Below are 16,827 nucleotides of genomic sequence, written 5' to 3' on the forward strand. Positions count from 1 at the left end.
GTCGCTGAAGAGCAGTCATGGGAAGACTGCCTACTATCCAGAGTGAGCTCTTATAGTAAGCTCATAAATGTAACGTCATACATTTTACGGTTTTGCAAGAATATTCGTTTGCCGAAGCAGCAACGAAACTTGAACCAGACCCTGTCTATAGATGAAATTCGTGCCGCTACGAGCCACTGGATCAAGAAGGTCCAGTTGGATGCATACAAGGGTGAAGCCATCTTACTGAAAAAAGGAAAATTAGTATGCAAGTCTCTCCAGAAATTAAGCGTCTTCGTAGATGAAGACCAGTTTATTCGAGTCGGCGGCCGACTCCGTAATTCAAGCCTGCGCTATGAAGCGAAGCACCCATTGCTTATTCCGAAGGATCATAGATGGACTCAGTTGTTGATGCAACATTATCACCGAATACATTGTCACGCATCGACAAGTGCTCTGATTAATATATTGAGACAGCGGTATTGGATCCCGTCAGCGAGACGTCAGGTTGCTCGCGTCATCCACAGCTGTACACCATGCTTCAGGTTCAGCGCGACCGAGCAGGCGCCGTTCATGGCCGACCTGCCCGCCGACCGTGTCACGGCCGCGCGTCCATTTTCCGGCGTTGCAACGGATTTTGCTGGCCCTTATCTGGTTAAGGCCAGCCAACTTAGGAATGCTAAATCAGTTAAAGCTTACCTGTGTGTTTTTGTATGCCTAGGTACCAAGGCAGTGCATCTAGAGCTCGTCTCGTCGCTGAGCACCGAGGTTTTCATCGCTGCGTTCACACGGTTTGTCAGTCGACGAGGGCTGCCCTCCCTCGTCCGTAGTGATCAAGGTACGAATTTTAAAGGTGCTAGCTCATACCTCCGTGAGGTTAATCAGTTCTTACTTGACCATGAAACCGTCCTGGCGGATGAGTTTCGTCGTCAAGACGTGCGCTGGGAATTCAACCCTCCAGGCGCTGCCCACATGTCTGGATTAGTCGAAGCGGCCGTAAAGAGTAGTAAGAATCTGCTTAAACGGGAAATAGGAGATCGGATCCTAACCTTTGAATTACTGTATACGGTCTTCTGTCGGATAGAAGCGGTTCTTAATTCTCGAGCGCTGGTTCCAATGTCAGAGGATCCTTGTGACCTGGAAATTCTCAGTCCAGGTCATTTTTTGATTGGTCAGCCGTTAGTTTCATTACCTGAACCTTCATGGAAGGACACAAATATGTCACGGTTATCACATTTCCAATTTGTACAAGCTATAACTCAGAAATTTTGGGCTAAATATTATTTTGAGTATTTGAACAATTTACAATCACGTAATAAATGGAATAGGCATGTACCTAATGTTGCAATTAATGATTTAGTCCTAATTAAAGATGACAATACGCCACCTCTACAATGGCGTAGGGGTAGAGTAATACAAATATTCAAAGGATCCGACGATGTTGTCAGATCGGTAAAATTAAAAACTCAGGGAGGCGAACTCGTTCGTCCTGTTGTTAAATTATGTAAATTGCCCATGGAACTGTAATTAATCATAAGGAGTAATTCATTATAAATGTAAATTGAAATATTGCTACTAACGTATGTCTGTTTGAGTTCCACCAGGGAACCATTGTAACTAACAACCTAGTAAATAGTTTACCTTAAGTTTAATTTCACTGATGTAAAAATTGTGTGAAGATGTATCTAATGGTCACAGATCACTTCTTGCTAGATGCCACATGTAGTATTTGTATCTGAATTTTTAATTTGTTTGTTTTGTTCACTTGATCTCTAGAACGAGACAATTGAACAGCTTCAAGTCTTCAGGTCAATCTCCCCCCTGGGGGCCCCAGGATGTTCATGCAATTCGAAGCGCAATGGCGTTCCGCGCGCCATCTAGCGAGGCTAGTTGTAACTACGAAGTATCGAGCGACATCATTGGTCGTGATTCAGTATTGGCTAATATAGGAGTGAGTGCTGCCTCTCGCGGCGAGAGTTGAAGTTTGGAGTTGACCTGTGAGCTTGTAAGAACAAGCACGGTAAAAATGCGTTGAGAACGATTTGTATAAGTTTGCTGTTTTTGTATCGCGACGCGCGTTAAAATAGTGTCTAAGGTGTAACTCGTTGCATTAAAATAAACACCTTTATGTCAATTGCCAGATAAGATACCCGCGTAAGAAACTAAACGGGATTTTTGCAAGTAGGTTTCCATCTATTTATGATGAAACGAACTTCTTGAAGTGAAGTTCGATCGAAATTATATGAGTCACTTCATTTGAAGATATAAATTTATATTAACCACATCAAATCAGCGTCTTTTGTCATTGATTTAGTCATATTTGTGCTGATTTTGCATGATCGTGTATAATTTTGTCATAATTCTTTTCAGTGTTAATCTAGATCTTGTGTTTGTTTTCTATTTGTTGGTTCTTGTGTTTTTTACAGTTCTTTCCCAGTTACCACCGGTTTCAAGGAGCTCCGAATTAGGTCCAAACATTGACCCCATAAAAAACCGGAGGTGGCCGATCATCTCATGAATTTGGACAAGGATCGCGTGCGCATCCCGTGATTGTCTTGTGTTACTAACTTACTACACTTGGTTATACTACACGATGATTTTTAATCCGTGAACAGGAACCATTTTTTCTAACTCAGTAATTGATGGGGATTACGTTAAAATAGTAATTACGTGGAAACAAACTTGTTTTTTTTTTAAATCCTAATTTTAATTTTGAGTTAAATTTTATCCTAAAATCCATGTCACTCTACTACCTTATCAGTTTTAATGAGTTTGTAACCTTTACAAGCTTATTAGTAATTGACAATTTATGAGTAAATCTTGTCATTGACATTGTCAATTACTTTTGTCATACGCGTAAACAAAGTCAGATTCGTGGATATTGAATGAGAAAATTATAATTTATTTTCTAAAAGTCATGCCTCAACCATATCCGTACTCAAATATCGAGCGTTACGATATTATACGTTTGTCGATACAAACAAACAGCACAAGACGAACCCAACAGTTATTCCACGAACTTCATCCAAACGTCCCGATTCCCAGACACAATTTGATAAACCGCATGCACCAAAACCTACGTGACTTCGGACAGTTTACAGAGCCGCAACATGCTCAAGCACCCGGACGACCTCATCGTCATCCTAACGATCTGGATCGACGAATCTTAAGATTCTTTGCTCGGGATCCTCGAAGGAGCACTAGGCAAGCAGCAAGAAGATTTCGAGTGAGTCAATCCTTCGTGTGGCGGCTGCTTAACTCGTCCGATTTACATCCCTTTCATTTTCGACCTGTGCAAGATATTCTACCAACAGATTTTGAAGGGAGGGTTGCTTTCTGTCAGTGGTTCGAGAGAAACATCGAAACCAATATCTTGTGGTCGGATGAATCGACCTTCACGCGTGTCGGTCAATTTAATGTCCATAATGAACACTTTTGGGCTGCCGAAAATCCAACGCGTTTCAAGTGCGTTTCTCGGTAAATGTGTGGGCAGGGATAATTAATGAGACATTAATTGGACCCATATTCATAGAAGAGAGATTAAATGGAGGAAACTACCTAAATTTGCTAAGGCATATGGTGACAGAACTGTTGGACGAAGTGCCCCTGCGGAATTTGAACAACCTGCATTTCCAGCATGATGGTGCCCCTGCACATTTCGAACATAGGGTTCGCGACTACCTGAACGCGGAATTCCCTGGGCGGTGGATCGGCCGCGGCGGTCCCATCGCATGGCCTCCACGCAGTCCAGATCTCACTCCATTGGATTTTTACCTTTGGAGTGACGTAAAACGAATTGTTTACGAACAAGAGTCCAATACTGTCCAAGAACTCCGCCAAAGAATATGCAACGCATTTGACGAAATAAGGGCTAGCAATTCTCTCCGCAGAATTAAAAATAATCACAGGCGTCGAGCGGAGCTGTGTCAAGAACAACACGGTGGTCATTTTGAACACTTGTTAAATTATGTTTAAAATTTTTTTTTATGTTTTAGTTGGTCAGGTACGCAGTTGCTTTTATTGTTTTTTATTTATTAATTAAATTGTACGGTTTAAAAACGAATCGTTTATCGTTTTACTTGTTCAACATTTAACTTGTACAAGAAGTAGCTTGCAAATAAAAGTTTAGGTAAGTAATGCACTTTATGGTAATCACCTATCAATTATTTTCGTCGTTATCAGTGCAGCACTAATAAGAGTGATAAGATTACAAGTACATAGAAGTATTTATTGACATAAGATCCGTCAAATTTCCCGCCATACTGATGACACTTGACGTATCGTAGTTAAACTTTATTTATACTGTAGGGTGACCATGTATTCAGTGGTTATTTGTTTTAATTATGTTTTCACTTTTAATTAATTAAACAGTGAAGAAATAACGCGAGACCTCGCCGAATAAGTTTAATTTGGGCTAAACTTTAATATTTTTCCACTCCTGTTCACGGAATAAAAATCATCGTGTATCCCGAGCCAAGTATGCGCAACTGCTCCTAAATTGGACATCTACCGTTACCATCCACAACGCTCTAAGTCCTTCTTTTTTATATAAAGACACGACTTTTTTAATCCAATGCAATGTTGTAAAGATTAGCCGGAATAAGGCTTGCTACGCGGCTAGTACAAACGAAAACATATAAGTAGTTATGCACTTTATGCTGGCAGGATAAGGTTGAGAAACTATTCGTTTAATAGGGAATGTAAAATGAGTTCTGAACCCGATATGTTATGGCCACTGAATATGCGATAAAGGTGAATAAGACACGGATAAATGTCATTTTAAGCAGGAAGAAGTCAGTTTATGTCGTAATGAGCGATCCTAGAGGAAAAAGCAAGTTTTTTTTTTCTAATAATTCTGCAATTAGATACATAAGACTACACATTACCACATTGCCGCTTCATAGAGCTGATAATCGTGGTAATTTCTTGCAAACCACTTTGAGTACCTAACAGCTGAACCACGTTAAACCGGCAGGCAATGGTAAAAGTCTAAAAACGCATTCATGTGCTGGTTGTAATGTATACAATTAAATGGGAGATGTCACATCGCTTGCAAGTTTCTGCACATTACCTATGCATTTTTAGAATATCTCCGGTTTTAAGCCACAGCTATCTTGATTCTGTTTCCTTAAGTGTCCCGAATGTTACGTAACACAACGGACGTGATATTGCCATAGAAGGCCACCGCCTACTGTACTATATACGAGTGGGCTCAATATTGACAAATAGCTAAATGTCAATTGGTCACTTTCATTGATACGGTCTGTTTTAATTATTGTTTGTTTGTTTCAAGGTCAGTTTTTACTAGGAATAGGGGTCTTTATAGGATATGGAATACCTACATATAAGTACATTCGTGCGATTAGGCATATACTTTTCACAATATTCGTTTGATAACGTATGCAATTATATTGCGTATTTTACAATGAGAGTATGAATTGTTTTTTTTTTTGGCAGGTGGCGATGGCTACTGACTGAGGCGTCAGGTCTTTCTGACAACAATATTCATAATCCACCAATCGTATTCAATCGACATTTAACTACATATTTGATTGGTGGATTTTGAAGTTTGCTGTCAGAAAGACCACAGGCATATGATGCTTGCCATCCAAGTTGGACAAATGTCTTATCCACGTTAAGAAGTGACAAAATTGGAAGCGGATGCCGGAAAGCGATTTAGAAAACACCCATCAGAAAAATACGTGTGATTTAAATCTTCGTATGAATCGTGCTATGTGCTAGCACTACTGAAACACCAATGCGACATGGCAGGTCAAACATGTTAGGAACATAAAAACCATAGCAAATAGTGAACTTTTATCCTAATTTCCTACGCACCCTGAATGGGAGGGTCGGAGAAGCGACAGTACAAATCATAAAAGGGAAAGGTCTTATTGTTAAGTTGTCGCTTTTTTATACAATGAAAATCGTACGTCCGAACAGCGCCAGTGATATATGTATTCATTTGCGTCCTTTATTTTATATTTCACGGAACTTTAGGACCATTTTATTTTATTTGTTTAATGTTTAACGCAATAAAATGCTTGACCGTAGTAAGTAACAAAGCCGCACTTAGTGCAAACGTCCTACGATGAAAGTTATTTTGTATCATGAAGACGTATGTGATTTTGTTGGACAGGTGGCCAGTTTCTGTACATCGTACTATCCACTACATGTCACAAAAAACTACTCACCAAAATGTATGGTATTTACCTACTTCATTTTAAAATACGGTGTATAAAAATCGAGCCTCCTATTTTTACCATAAGTTTTCCATGGCTCAATATACAATAAATAAACTATGTTCGCACTTGCTATATGGAACAGGAAGACCAAATTGATAGTAAATTATACGTGCCCTATAAAGAGACAGGTACAAAAGCAGGGGCCCGTGAAATGATATTGCGCACGGTAGGGACAAAACAATACAAAATAGCTACCTAAATACGTCTATATGTGTATCAAAGGGGTAAAATCTAGAGAAAATGGATTATAGAACTGCAGTGTTAATTTGGACACACACGTAATTTTCCTTAATCTAAAAACGATGTTTGTTATTGTAGATACTATAGCTCTACGGAAATAGACACTAAGGGTAAATAGTACTTGATTCAAACAGTACCGGAATTTTATGTTATTAAATTGAACGGTAATTTATGAATATTATACTCAAGTTACACCATTTAGCGACACCATTCATATCCTCTCCCAGAAGTGTCCTTATGCCGGTTTTGATTCTTTAGTTAACACATGTTGCTTTCCATCAAAAATGGGTTTTCGCAGTTAAATCGTTCAGTGAAACCATTCTCGCTCAGCGCTCACTCACAGCGATCCGACGATTCAATTATGCAGAAGCTATGGCTCTGAATGCTCTGATCCAAACGGATTCCTAAATTGAACCAATTCAATATATCGTATGACATTTTGGATTTATAGATTTAGTGATAAATTTCATTATTAATGAACTATGATCAAGCACTCTGCATCTATACTGTTGCAACACATATCAAAAATTAAGTGGTATCAGACCATCTGGGGTTAACCCAAACATATACCTTCACGTGGGCACACCAGCTAACACTTCACTTTTACTTTTGCGACATAAAAGCATCTTCAGTCTTCACGCGTTTGACGTCTATTCATCCCTCATAAAAATTAAAATTATAACCTGAATGTTCAAGAATCCATCAACATCGCCATGCGCCTTGCAGAAATATAGACGTTCAAGCTGATCTTGTCACTAAAAATGGACGCGAAATTCAAATTTTCTATGGGATGATAAACCCGCGCCCTGCGTTTTCAATATTGTTTCAAGTGTGTTAGCTCGTCGATCATTCCGCACGCGTTTTATGAAGACAATCGGCCGGTGCCAGTCCTACATTTTTCAAATTTGCCGTCTTTATTTAGTGCCAAGATTTGGTTTTCTAGAATAGAATAAACATTTATTCGTGAAGGCAAGACAAAATACACATAATAACAACAAGACAGAAAGTATGAAGTGCCACGAAATGGCCTCATCTCAGCGTGTTGCTGGTGACTTCTAGCGCTGATCTTCCGGTAAGACCATCAAGTATATAGCAATGTGTCTTGTCGAAATATTGTTGCAACACATATCGAACATGCACACAAGTTATGGTATCGCCATCTGGGGTTAACGCAAACATATTATTACCTTCACGTGGGTCTGCCGTCCTACACTTCACTTTTACTTTTGCGACATAAAAAAGGTTCGGGTTTGGCCCAGTTTGGTAATACGTGGGCAGGAGGTCGTTAGTCTTACTTATTACTAATACGATGGGCTATTGAGAAAGGGTAAAGATAAAGCGTTGGACCAAGTCAACTGTGCAGCGCATAGCTCAGCGTGTGGAAGTGTTATCAGAATCTTAATCGTTAAAATATATTATTGATTAGACGTAAATCATATTAACAATATAGAAACATTTAACGTATTTACTGTCCATAAACACGATGGGTGTAATAGTAGCACGCCGCAGTAAAAATTTTAACATCTTGAGAAACTACAGAAGTACCTTTAGACTTTAATATTTTTTTTTTGATAAGTGTTGTGCGAAATAGTGCAAATTCTATTACAGAGCCGAAAATAATGAATACCTATTTTACTAATAAATGCTTAAAAAGTTTATAGTAATCGTAAGCAATCTGATTATTCAACCCTATTAGAGAAATTAGAATTATATTTTGAGGAACTTAAGTGACTACTTTCATGCTGATTTCGTTAATATTAAATGCTTGAGCAAAATCGTACTACTATTATTACGGCATCTCTACAATCCATCATACTGCAACGGAGCAATGTTTACCAACATCACCATCTTTCAATTCATTCACCATACAATAGTAAACTTTATATCACTGTCATAAAATATAAAAATGCAATGGTTTGAAAGTCAACCCACATGTGGCCCGCATCTTTCGCCATGCCGGGCCCACACAGAACTTCAAGCTAACATGAAGTAAACTGTATTTCAATTGAAAAAGGTTGAGTTTCTAACAGTAGGGTTAGTGTTAAAGAAGGTTAGCAAATTAAGAATAACAATAGATAAATAATCGCAGTGAAGTTGGTGGTTTCGCAATATGAAGAAAAGGGCGTAAAGGCCTGGGCACACGTTTTAGGCATTCATAATTTCATAAACGATTTGAGTTATAGGGCCCTTCTGCACGGTACTTTTGATTGGTGCACCGAATTGAATGTAAAATAAATATGTATAAGTATTAGCCTCAGAAATTAAGGTAAGTTAGAGAGACTTTCAAGCGTTTGGGAAGTTACGACACTTACGACCGGCAAAAATGGTCAGGTAACGATGATTATCAATTCCTAACATGCATATATAAAAATCACCTGTACAGTATGTATAGTCAACCAATTGGAACCCTAGCCCACTCTACAACCTTGTTAAAATGACAAGCAGTAAAAGATTTCTTACAAACTGATTTATAACGTCACTATGTCGTAGTTCTACAGTGGCCTAGGGTTCCATTCCAATTGATTGACTGTACAGTTCAACTACACAGACTTAATTCTCAATATTCTTGATCGCTTTCGCCGCTTCATAAAGTTTGTCTGAAATTGGTGTTTATTTTACCCACATATGTATCTAGACAAACTCGCATTTTTCGTTAACAAATTGTTATAATCGTCAGTGTAACTTTTTCCTAACCGACTGACGAAGAAGGGCCTTTGAATACGTTTTTATGAAACACGTTACGTATGGAACGATTGTATTCAGTCCTACGCGATATTATCATCTAGTTCAACTACCGAACAAAGGACATGCATTCCTTTCAAATGGTAATACGACATAGATATGTTATGTACATGGTTAGCAATTTGATGAGTTGTTGACGAAAATTATTTCATACTCATATGGGCATTTTCAGAAATTGGGACCCAAAATTAGTGACAGTTGTTAACAAAAATTAACTCGATGTCAGTTTTGTGACGACAATTAAGAATACAATTTGTAGTCGTTGGCGCTCCGTTCCGTAGCGCGCATCGTGTTTATCTCTCTCTCTTTCTCTCTCTATCACTATTTTGTATCGTTCGCCAATTTTACCATAAAGCGTTAACGAGTGTTCTCTTGGCTAGAGGGCCTAAACAACAACTAAAATAACGTATTATCATCCTTCAACAATAATAATAGCTAATATGCGGGCATTCTGAACTTACATTTTCCAAAGTGGGGTCCGGTTTTTTTACACACGCAGACAAAAATATCTGAACACGTGGGAGCGGACATGCAAGAAAACAATCTAACGCCTAAGGATGTCGAAGACTGAGAAGACAGGAAAGCGGACCCTAGCGCTAGGCCGGGAAAACGCAATTGAAGAATATCCACATGGATAAGACATCGGTCACTCTCACACTAACATACTTGCCAAAGCGTGACGGATATTTTATCCACATAGATAAGTGATAAAATTGGAAGCATGATACGCCGGCTGGTCATACTCGGATGTAGATGTAACTGAACGCGAATGTACTATCCAGTATTAAAATAAATAATTGACGCCAAAGTGGCCAAATAAACATGCAGAAAGTTAAATAAATAAATATTGAGGGACACCTTACACAAATCAACCTAGCCCCAAACAAAGCAAAGCTTGTGTTATGGGTGCTAGGCGACGATGTAATACATACTTATATAGAGAAATACATACTTATATACATAGAAAACATCCATGACCCAGGAACAAATATCTGTATTCGTCACACAAATAAATGCTCTTACCAGGATTCTAACCCGGGACCGCGGCTTAGCAGGCAGGGTCACACACTACCAACTGTGCCAGACCGGTCGATAATAAATCATTGTAATTCGTATCAGAGTAAACCAGGATGTGTTTTGGTACATATTAATTTACTTGGACTGTTTATACACAAAGTAGATTGTTTATAAACTTTCCTACGAAATTAATTAAGTACGAGTGACATTTACTACTGACAATGTGTTATCAATGATCGCGAAAACGGGCGCGTACTATGCGTAAACAAAAACATCAGTTATCATTTATTACTCCTGTTATCTATAGAGGTCACACACATTGATTACATCGGACAGTTTGCACACAGTCGAAGGCGAAGAAATCAAACGGCGCTGTGGGCTGTTCCCCACAATGACATTGATACTTGACACTGACAATAGGGATAACGACTACATAAAAAAATGGCATTCTGTTTTGTCTGTCAGTTAATAGATCGTCCAAAAATACTGAACACATATTTTGCGCTTTTTCTAATTAATGAAAAAATACAAAGATATAGAGCATCAAAGTTCCGGAGTGGGGGCTTGTGACGTAACTTCTAAGTAAAAATTGTACCTAGGCGTGACGTCACGCGAAACCTGAACGCACTGGTCCGTCGTCATTTTTCGTTTATGAAAAAAATGAAAAAATACGTGTCTAAAATTCTTTGATAATCTAACTGACGGACTAATTAGTTTTTTTAGTCGTCTCGCCTATTATGTGCCTATGGTTACACAGGCCACTGATCGTAACTTTTGCGCAAAACGGTACCGATAGCCAAAACTCCAGCATTTATTGAACAGCAATCAGCCAATGGCTATCAAATTACGATTATTACGAACCAAATAGATAAGAATAGTCAATAGTTAAAATAACAAAATGGACAGAAAACTAACTAAATGTTTATTAAACTACTATTACTATAGCATAGTATGCTTTGGCCAGACAAAATGCAATAACTATTAGCTAATTGGTAACTGGTATGTTATCTATTACGCCAATCTTGTTCGAAAACATGTAAACAATCACATCCTACACGCAAAGGAAACCGAAGTCGGTTACACGTTGCGACACAATACATTGATGAGGTTCCTCTACTATCTATTTTATGCAAAAATGTATCTAACATAGCTAATATTAGTATATTTTACGACACATGTTCTTACAACTTACAAAAAGTTGGGGTGGATTAGTTTTTCAGTTGACCAACAGAGCGGCAGCTGACTTCCACAGGTAGCATCTCTCTTATTCCCGAACCAAATTTGGTTTAGGTATAGGCTCTAATACCTATATAGACTTAATTTTAGCTACACATAATTTTATAACATTTTACTAACATTCCTATCCACATAAATAAGTAGGTACATATCGAAATGAATGGATACCTCTGTCTGTTCTGTTACCTCCTTCACTAAAACTACTGATTCGATACATATTAAATTTGGTATACCTATAGATAGTTTGAGACCAAGAAAATAAGACCAAGAGGAGGACGTTTTTATCAATCATCATTACTATCATTCCACGCAGATGAAGTCATACTAGTATAGTTTAAGAAAAGATTTATTTTATAAACTAACACGATATGGAAGCAAGGTCTAATAAAACAATTACAAAGGCACTAGGCATTAGAAATAAACCTTACACCATTGACAATATGGTGATTTCAGTCTGGTAACACTTCATGCAATCTATGCAATGACTAACATGGTCTGATAGTGAGAACTGTATATGATTGGACGCGAGTTCCGTGTCAACATATCTTTTATACATATGTGTCAACTGTTATCTAAAATATATATTATATGCTAACTTGTTACTCGAACTGTGCATCGAAGGAATTATGGAACGTATGTACTATCAGCTGCAAAATTGCATGGAGAAGTTATGAATGAATTCATTGATAAATAAATTCGCCATAAACTTTTGCAGCTGATAGTACCTATTTGTAATAATACATTACGCTACGCGGAGAGGGGGGAATTAAATTAACTCTTCGGCCATATTTTAATTTATCGCCACTCGTTTCAAATTCCCTCTTTTGCTCACTAATAACGTAATCTACTAGTTATTATGAAATGCCATTTGATGGCATTAAATGGTAAATTATGGTATATCTATATTAGAATTATGCAATGATTTTAATAAATTTTTGATGCAAGCATGTGAAGTAAAAAAAATTGGCTTGTAGAAAGATTTTCTTGTACTTTTATTAGTTTTTATCCCGATAATGTTCTTCAAGTGAATAGAGGATGAGATTTGGTAGGACATATTAATCGTACTACATAAACTAGTGCAATTACTTAACTAAGTACTTATATCAATTGCAGACTAATAGGCGCGTCAAAGTAATTATTATCATTAAGATGTTTTTAACAACTCATTATCAGACGGAAGGAAAATTGATAACAAATGACGTCACCGCGAATCGGACATAGGAGAATAATTATGACTAACTAGTTAAATGCTTAAATGTCAAAATTGAGTCACGTTTTTCTGCGACATTTATTAGGGCAATGCGTTTCTCAGAACAATGGATTTCTAAGATAGGGCCGTCAGTAAGGGCAGTCTAGTTGCTATTAAATGCGAGCGTACAGTTTTCAAATGGACCAGTTTAAGGGCTCATTTAGACGAGTTTCATTATATTGCGGTATTTTTGATGCGCATTTGGAAGGAACTCTATAGTCCGTAATGTGACTAATATAATACACTAATACAGCAGTTCAGGCGGAACAAGACGTATTATTTGTAATATCAGAGATCATGGTACAGATAGATTGCAAACCCGACTGGCACCTATGCAGTTCGTATAAAGCCTGCAGGCCGATTTTTGAGTCTCACGCGTTCGAATTCAGAAAATTATCACTGAAAATAATAAGCAAGTCACCGTTTTCAACCGGTATTTTAGTGACAAAATCCCGTATGCGAGATTCAAAAATCGCCTCATATATGACTATGGTTAGAGGGCGCTGTTGTTCTGATGGATACGGTGACAGTTCAGTATATTAGTATGAAGAAAATAGTTCTAATGAAATTCAGCATCATGGCGCGTTGTCATATATTTCTGGGCAGCCGTTCAATTGCAGTTCGGTTGGGCGATTCGTTTGTACCAGACCTTATGCTGGTTCGGGACTTTGGGTCCTCGACTTTGATAGCGATAAGAATGACACAAAGGGCTTATTGTCATTTCATTCAGCCGGCGCATGTTGTTTTTAGTACGAACTTTCTAAAATGACGAAAATAGTAGTTTACAGTCGGAAATTATAAGAACGTTCAAATGTTCATCTCTTCACTTTCACGTTGAACATTAATGGGTTGAAATTACTACGAGAAGCGCGATTTGTAACTTCAAGATAACTTTCGTCGAAACATAATGTGGCGTTCCAATTCTAAAGGGTCTTTATGCTTCATCTGCAATAAGACTTATATAACAGATGATTTTTATAGCCACTTAAAGCTCGAAGGAATGGAAGGACCTTTTTATGACTAAAGCCAAAAATGTTTGCGTTTATACAGTTTGGTGTAAAATAATTAACTACGTATCCTTATTATGACATTACGACTTTTACAAGCTGTGACAGCTGTCATCTTAGTTTTACGTTTTGTAGTCATAAATAAAGTTGTATTGAAATGACAGATGTCGACCCCTTACTTTTGATTTTTTTAGTCGTTCTGTTATTCAATTGCATCTTATTATGATGCAACTTACAATGAAGTGTATCGTATTGTATGAAACATGTGGTTTACTTCTAGTCCAGCAGGGGGACTAGCCCTTTACTCAGAGATAAGATTGGTACAGTCACACCAGATGTATTAGAGCACTCGAGGAGCTTAAAATTATGTAAACACGCATTCTAAAGCAAACCACTGACGATCAGTCAGTTACAGTAAAAAGTCACAGCGTCCAAGAACTCACAAGCCGTTTGCCGTCCGGCAGACTGATTGTCAGTTGGCCCCTTAGTTCTTGGATAATATAGCCGTGTTCAGATATTTGTGACCACCTTAGCCGCTCCAACATATTTGAAGGTATCGAAAGTGAATCGTTTAACTAATAAAGCCTGAATTTAAGTTAATTATTATAATGTGCAAGCACACATTGCTCGCCCTTAGAGTTGGTCAATCAAAGGCGCCTAGCCTTCAGAGATAACATACACTAGAGAAATTTCGACCTCGGCGGTCGGGGTGGTGTAGTGGTTTGAGCACGTCATCCGCAATAGCTGGAAATCCGGGTTCGATTCCCGGCTTCGCCACCAGTGGGCTTGATCGCTTTTTCTTTAGTGTATGATATCTATTTTAGGTTAATTATTATATACTTACTGCGCCCAATACTCCTCCCAATTCTTCTCCTTACTGGAACCATATCCTCTCGGTAAGGTAGCCGTCTTCCCTCTCCCGTTAAGCGACGCAGACGACCCTCGCTTATCCGGCAGACTTAGCACAGAATGCCGAACAGGCTCCGAACGGAACGACTGAAACGAGATCTGTGAACCCATCTCATCGGATTTCAGGCTGGTTTGCGATCCTCGACCGTTTTGATTATGGTATTTTTCTAAAGCTCCGTATTCTCCGTTTAAAGATTGACTGCCTGAGTTGATTTCGCTATTAACTCGTGCTAAAGGCGGTCTAGGAGCTGGTCGTCTATATTCGAAACTTTCGCCTCTACTGAAGGAGCTAGTTCTTTTAACCATCTTCGGGGATTCTTGGACGTTTATTAGAGAGGTCATCTTGCTTTCCATTTCCAAATCTATCTCGTTTTCCAACTGCGTCTGCACATGAGCTAGCATTTCCTCTAAATCCCCTAGATCAGGGTCAATGTTCATTTTCACACGACGCATTATCACTTTTGGAATGTAACGTTTCAAGTATCACAGTTCACTTCACAAAATTACAATAAGTCGATGGGTATCGTCAATTTGTTGTTACATTGTAAATGCGCGACAGACGTGCGCTCGCGCCGGTGTCTCGAGTGCTACTGATTGTGATTGACGGACATTAAGGGCAAGGCTGCACGCGTCGCAAGCGCAACGCAACTGTATAATTTATTAATTTGTGGCTGCATCTTTTTTTTAACAGATAAGGAGATGGTTAATGCATTCTTTGTCACGGATTTTTACATATGAATTTTTTACGGTATTTCTATCGAAAGGATAAAAGATGTGAATAAGTTTTCGTTGCATCGATCTAAAGATCGATGTTGTGTTGACTATTGATCCATCTCTTGTTGGAAAGTCGCAAAAAAATACCAATATATATTTTTTAAGTAAACGTTATAATTGATACAAGTTTGTAGTTTCAACCCCTTGCAAAATTAGTGGTATCAAAATCGATACCTATTTAAATTTTTTTGTCATGGTTCAGATTTCAGACCATAACATTGTTTCACTTATTCCGTTTTTTATCGGTTGCAACCATTACCATGGTAATATTTCCATTCGAATCTAGTAGAAGACAGATACATTTTTTTCCGTTTGTCATTGTATTGGCATTTTTTTTAACAGTAATAACTATGCATATAGCCATTGTAGCCTAACCCTATGTTTATCTCCGGTAACAAAGAGTTAACCTCGATGCACATCACCCGTTATCTTGACATCCGATACAGATAACTTCACAGTATCATTATTATTATTACATGTCACATACACAGGCTTACTACAACGTAATACGGAAAAGTTTGATGGGGTTTTCAAAAACCAAAGAGGATCGAGTACCTATCCATACTAATATTATAAATGGAAAGTGTGTGTGTCTGTTTGTTTGTCCGTCTTTCACGGCAAAACGGATCCACGAATTGTCGTGATTTTTTAAGCGGAGATTGTGATTGAGAGTTGAAGGGATGGAGAGTGACATAGACTACTTTTTGTCTCTTTATAACGCGAGCGAAGCCGCGCGCAAAAGCTAGTATGCTTATAAAATTTGTTGTGTTAATATTGTCAAATATTAACATTAGGGCCATCTAGGCGAGAGTCAACGAGAAGTAGCCCCATCTAAAAGGGAACCCTTTTGGTGCCGCACTGTCCGTCCGTTTGTGTGTCTGTCTGTCTGTCCGTCTGTCACATAGAGCCGGCGTAGCTTTATTTGACGTTCATATGCGCATTGTAATATGCCTACTTGACTTCATAGGACATGCCGAGAAAATTTTTCGTGATAAACACAGATAACAATTTTTGGATTTTGTTCGACTAGATAGGCCTCCTAGGTAAAAGCCTCTTTACCGAATAAAATATCAACACAAACAACCATAGATAAGCTGACTTTAGACTCCAACCAAACTAAGTAGGCAGTGATTTTCAAAAATTAGACTGCAAGTGTTAAGTAAACGTCATAATTTCATAACATATTGACGGTTTAATAACCCTTGTGCAATCAATATGCGGTTGTCAATTAGCTTAGACTATCATAATATCATAATATTAAATTAATACTTTCCACATTCCTTATTGCAACGTCATACAGGTCAAGTTTTCACTAGGATTTTCTAAGACAAGCTTGGATGGCAGCTAAGTTTTTTCTGAAGATATAGGTATTCCAAGATTACAGGAAAGTGGGTTACGGTTACGGTGAAAACTAGTTCTACGCTTATAT

The 16,827-nt window shown here is 38.2% G+C and overlaps 1 protein-coding gene across 1 annotated transcript in view; it reads right to left on the reverse strand.

Moving 5' to 3' along the window:
- LOC125236940 overlaps window positions 1-15,208 on the reverse strand; it is a 49,687-nt gene extending 34,479 nt beyond the window's left edge. The window contains 1 exon segment of the mRNA XM_048143859.1: window positions 14,560-15,208. Coding sequence (XP_047999816.1) covers window positions 14,560-15,077 — 518 coding nt within the window. The 5' untranslated portion in view covers window positions 15,078-15,208.
- Between the last annotated feature and the right edge of the window lie 1,619 nt (window positions 15,209-16,827).

Source organism: Leguminivora glycinivorella, chromosome 20 (genome assembly GCF_023078275.1).
Source record: "Leguminivora glycinivorella isolate SPB_JAAS2020 chromosome 20, LegGlyc_1.1, whole genome shotgun sequence".
NCBI lineage: Eukaryota > Metazoa > Arthropoda > Insecta > Lepidoptera > Tortricidae > Leguminivora > Leguminivora glycinivorella.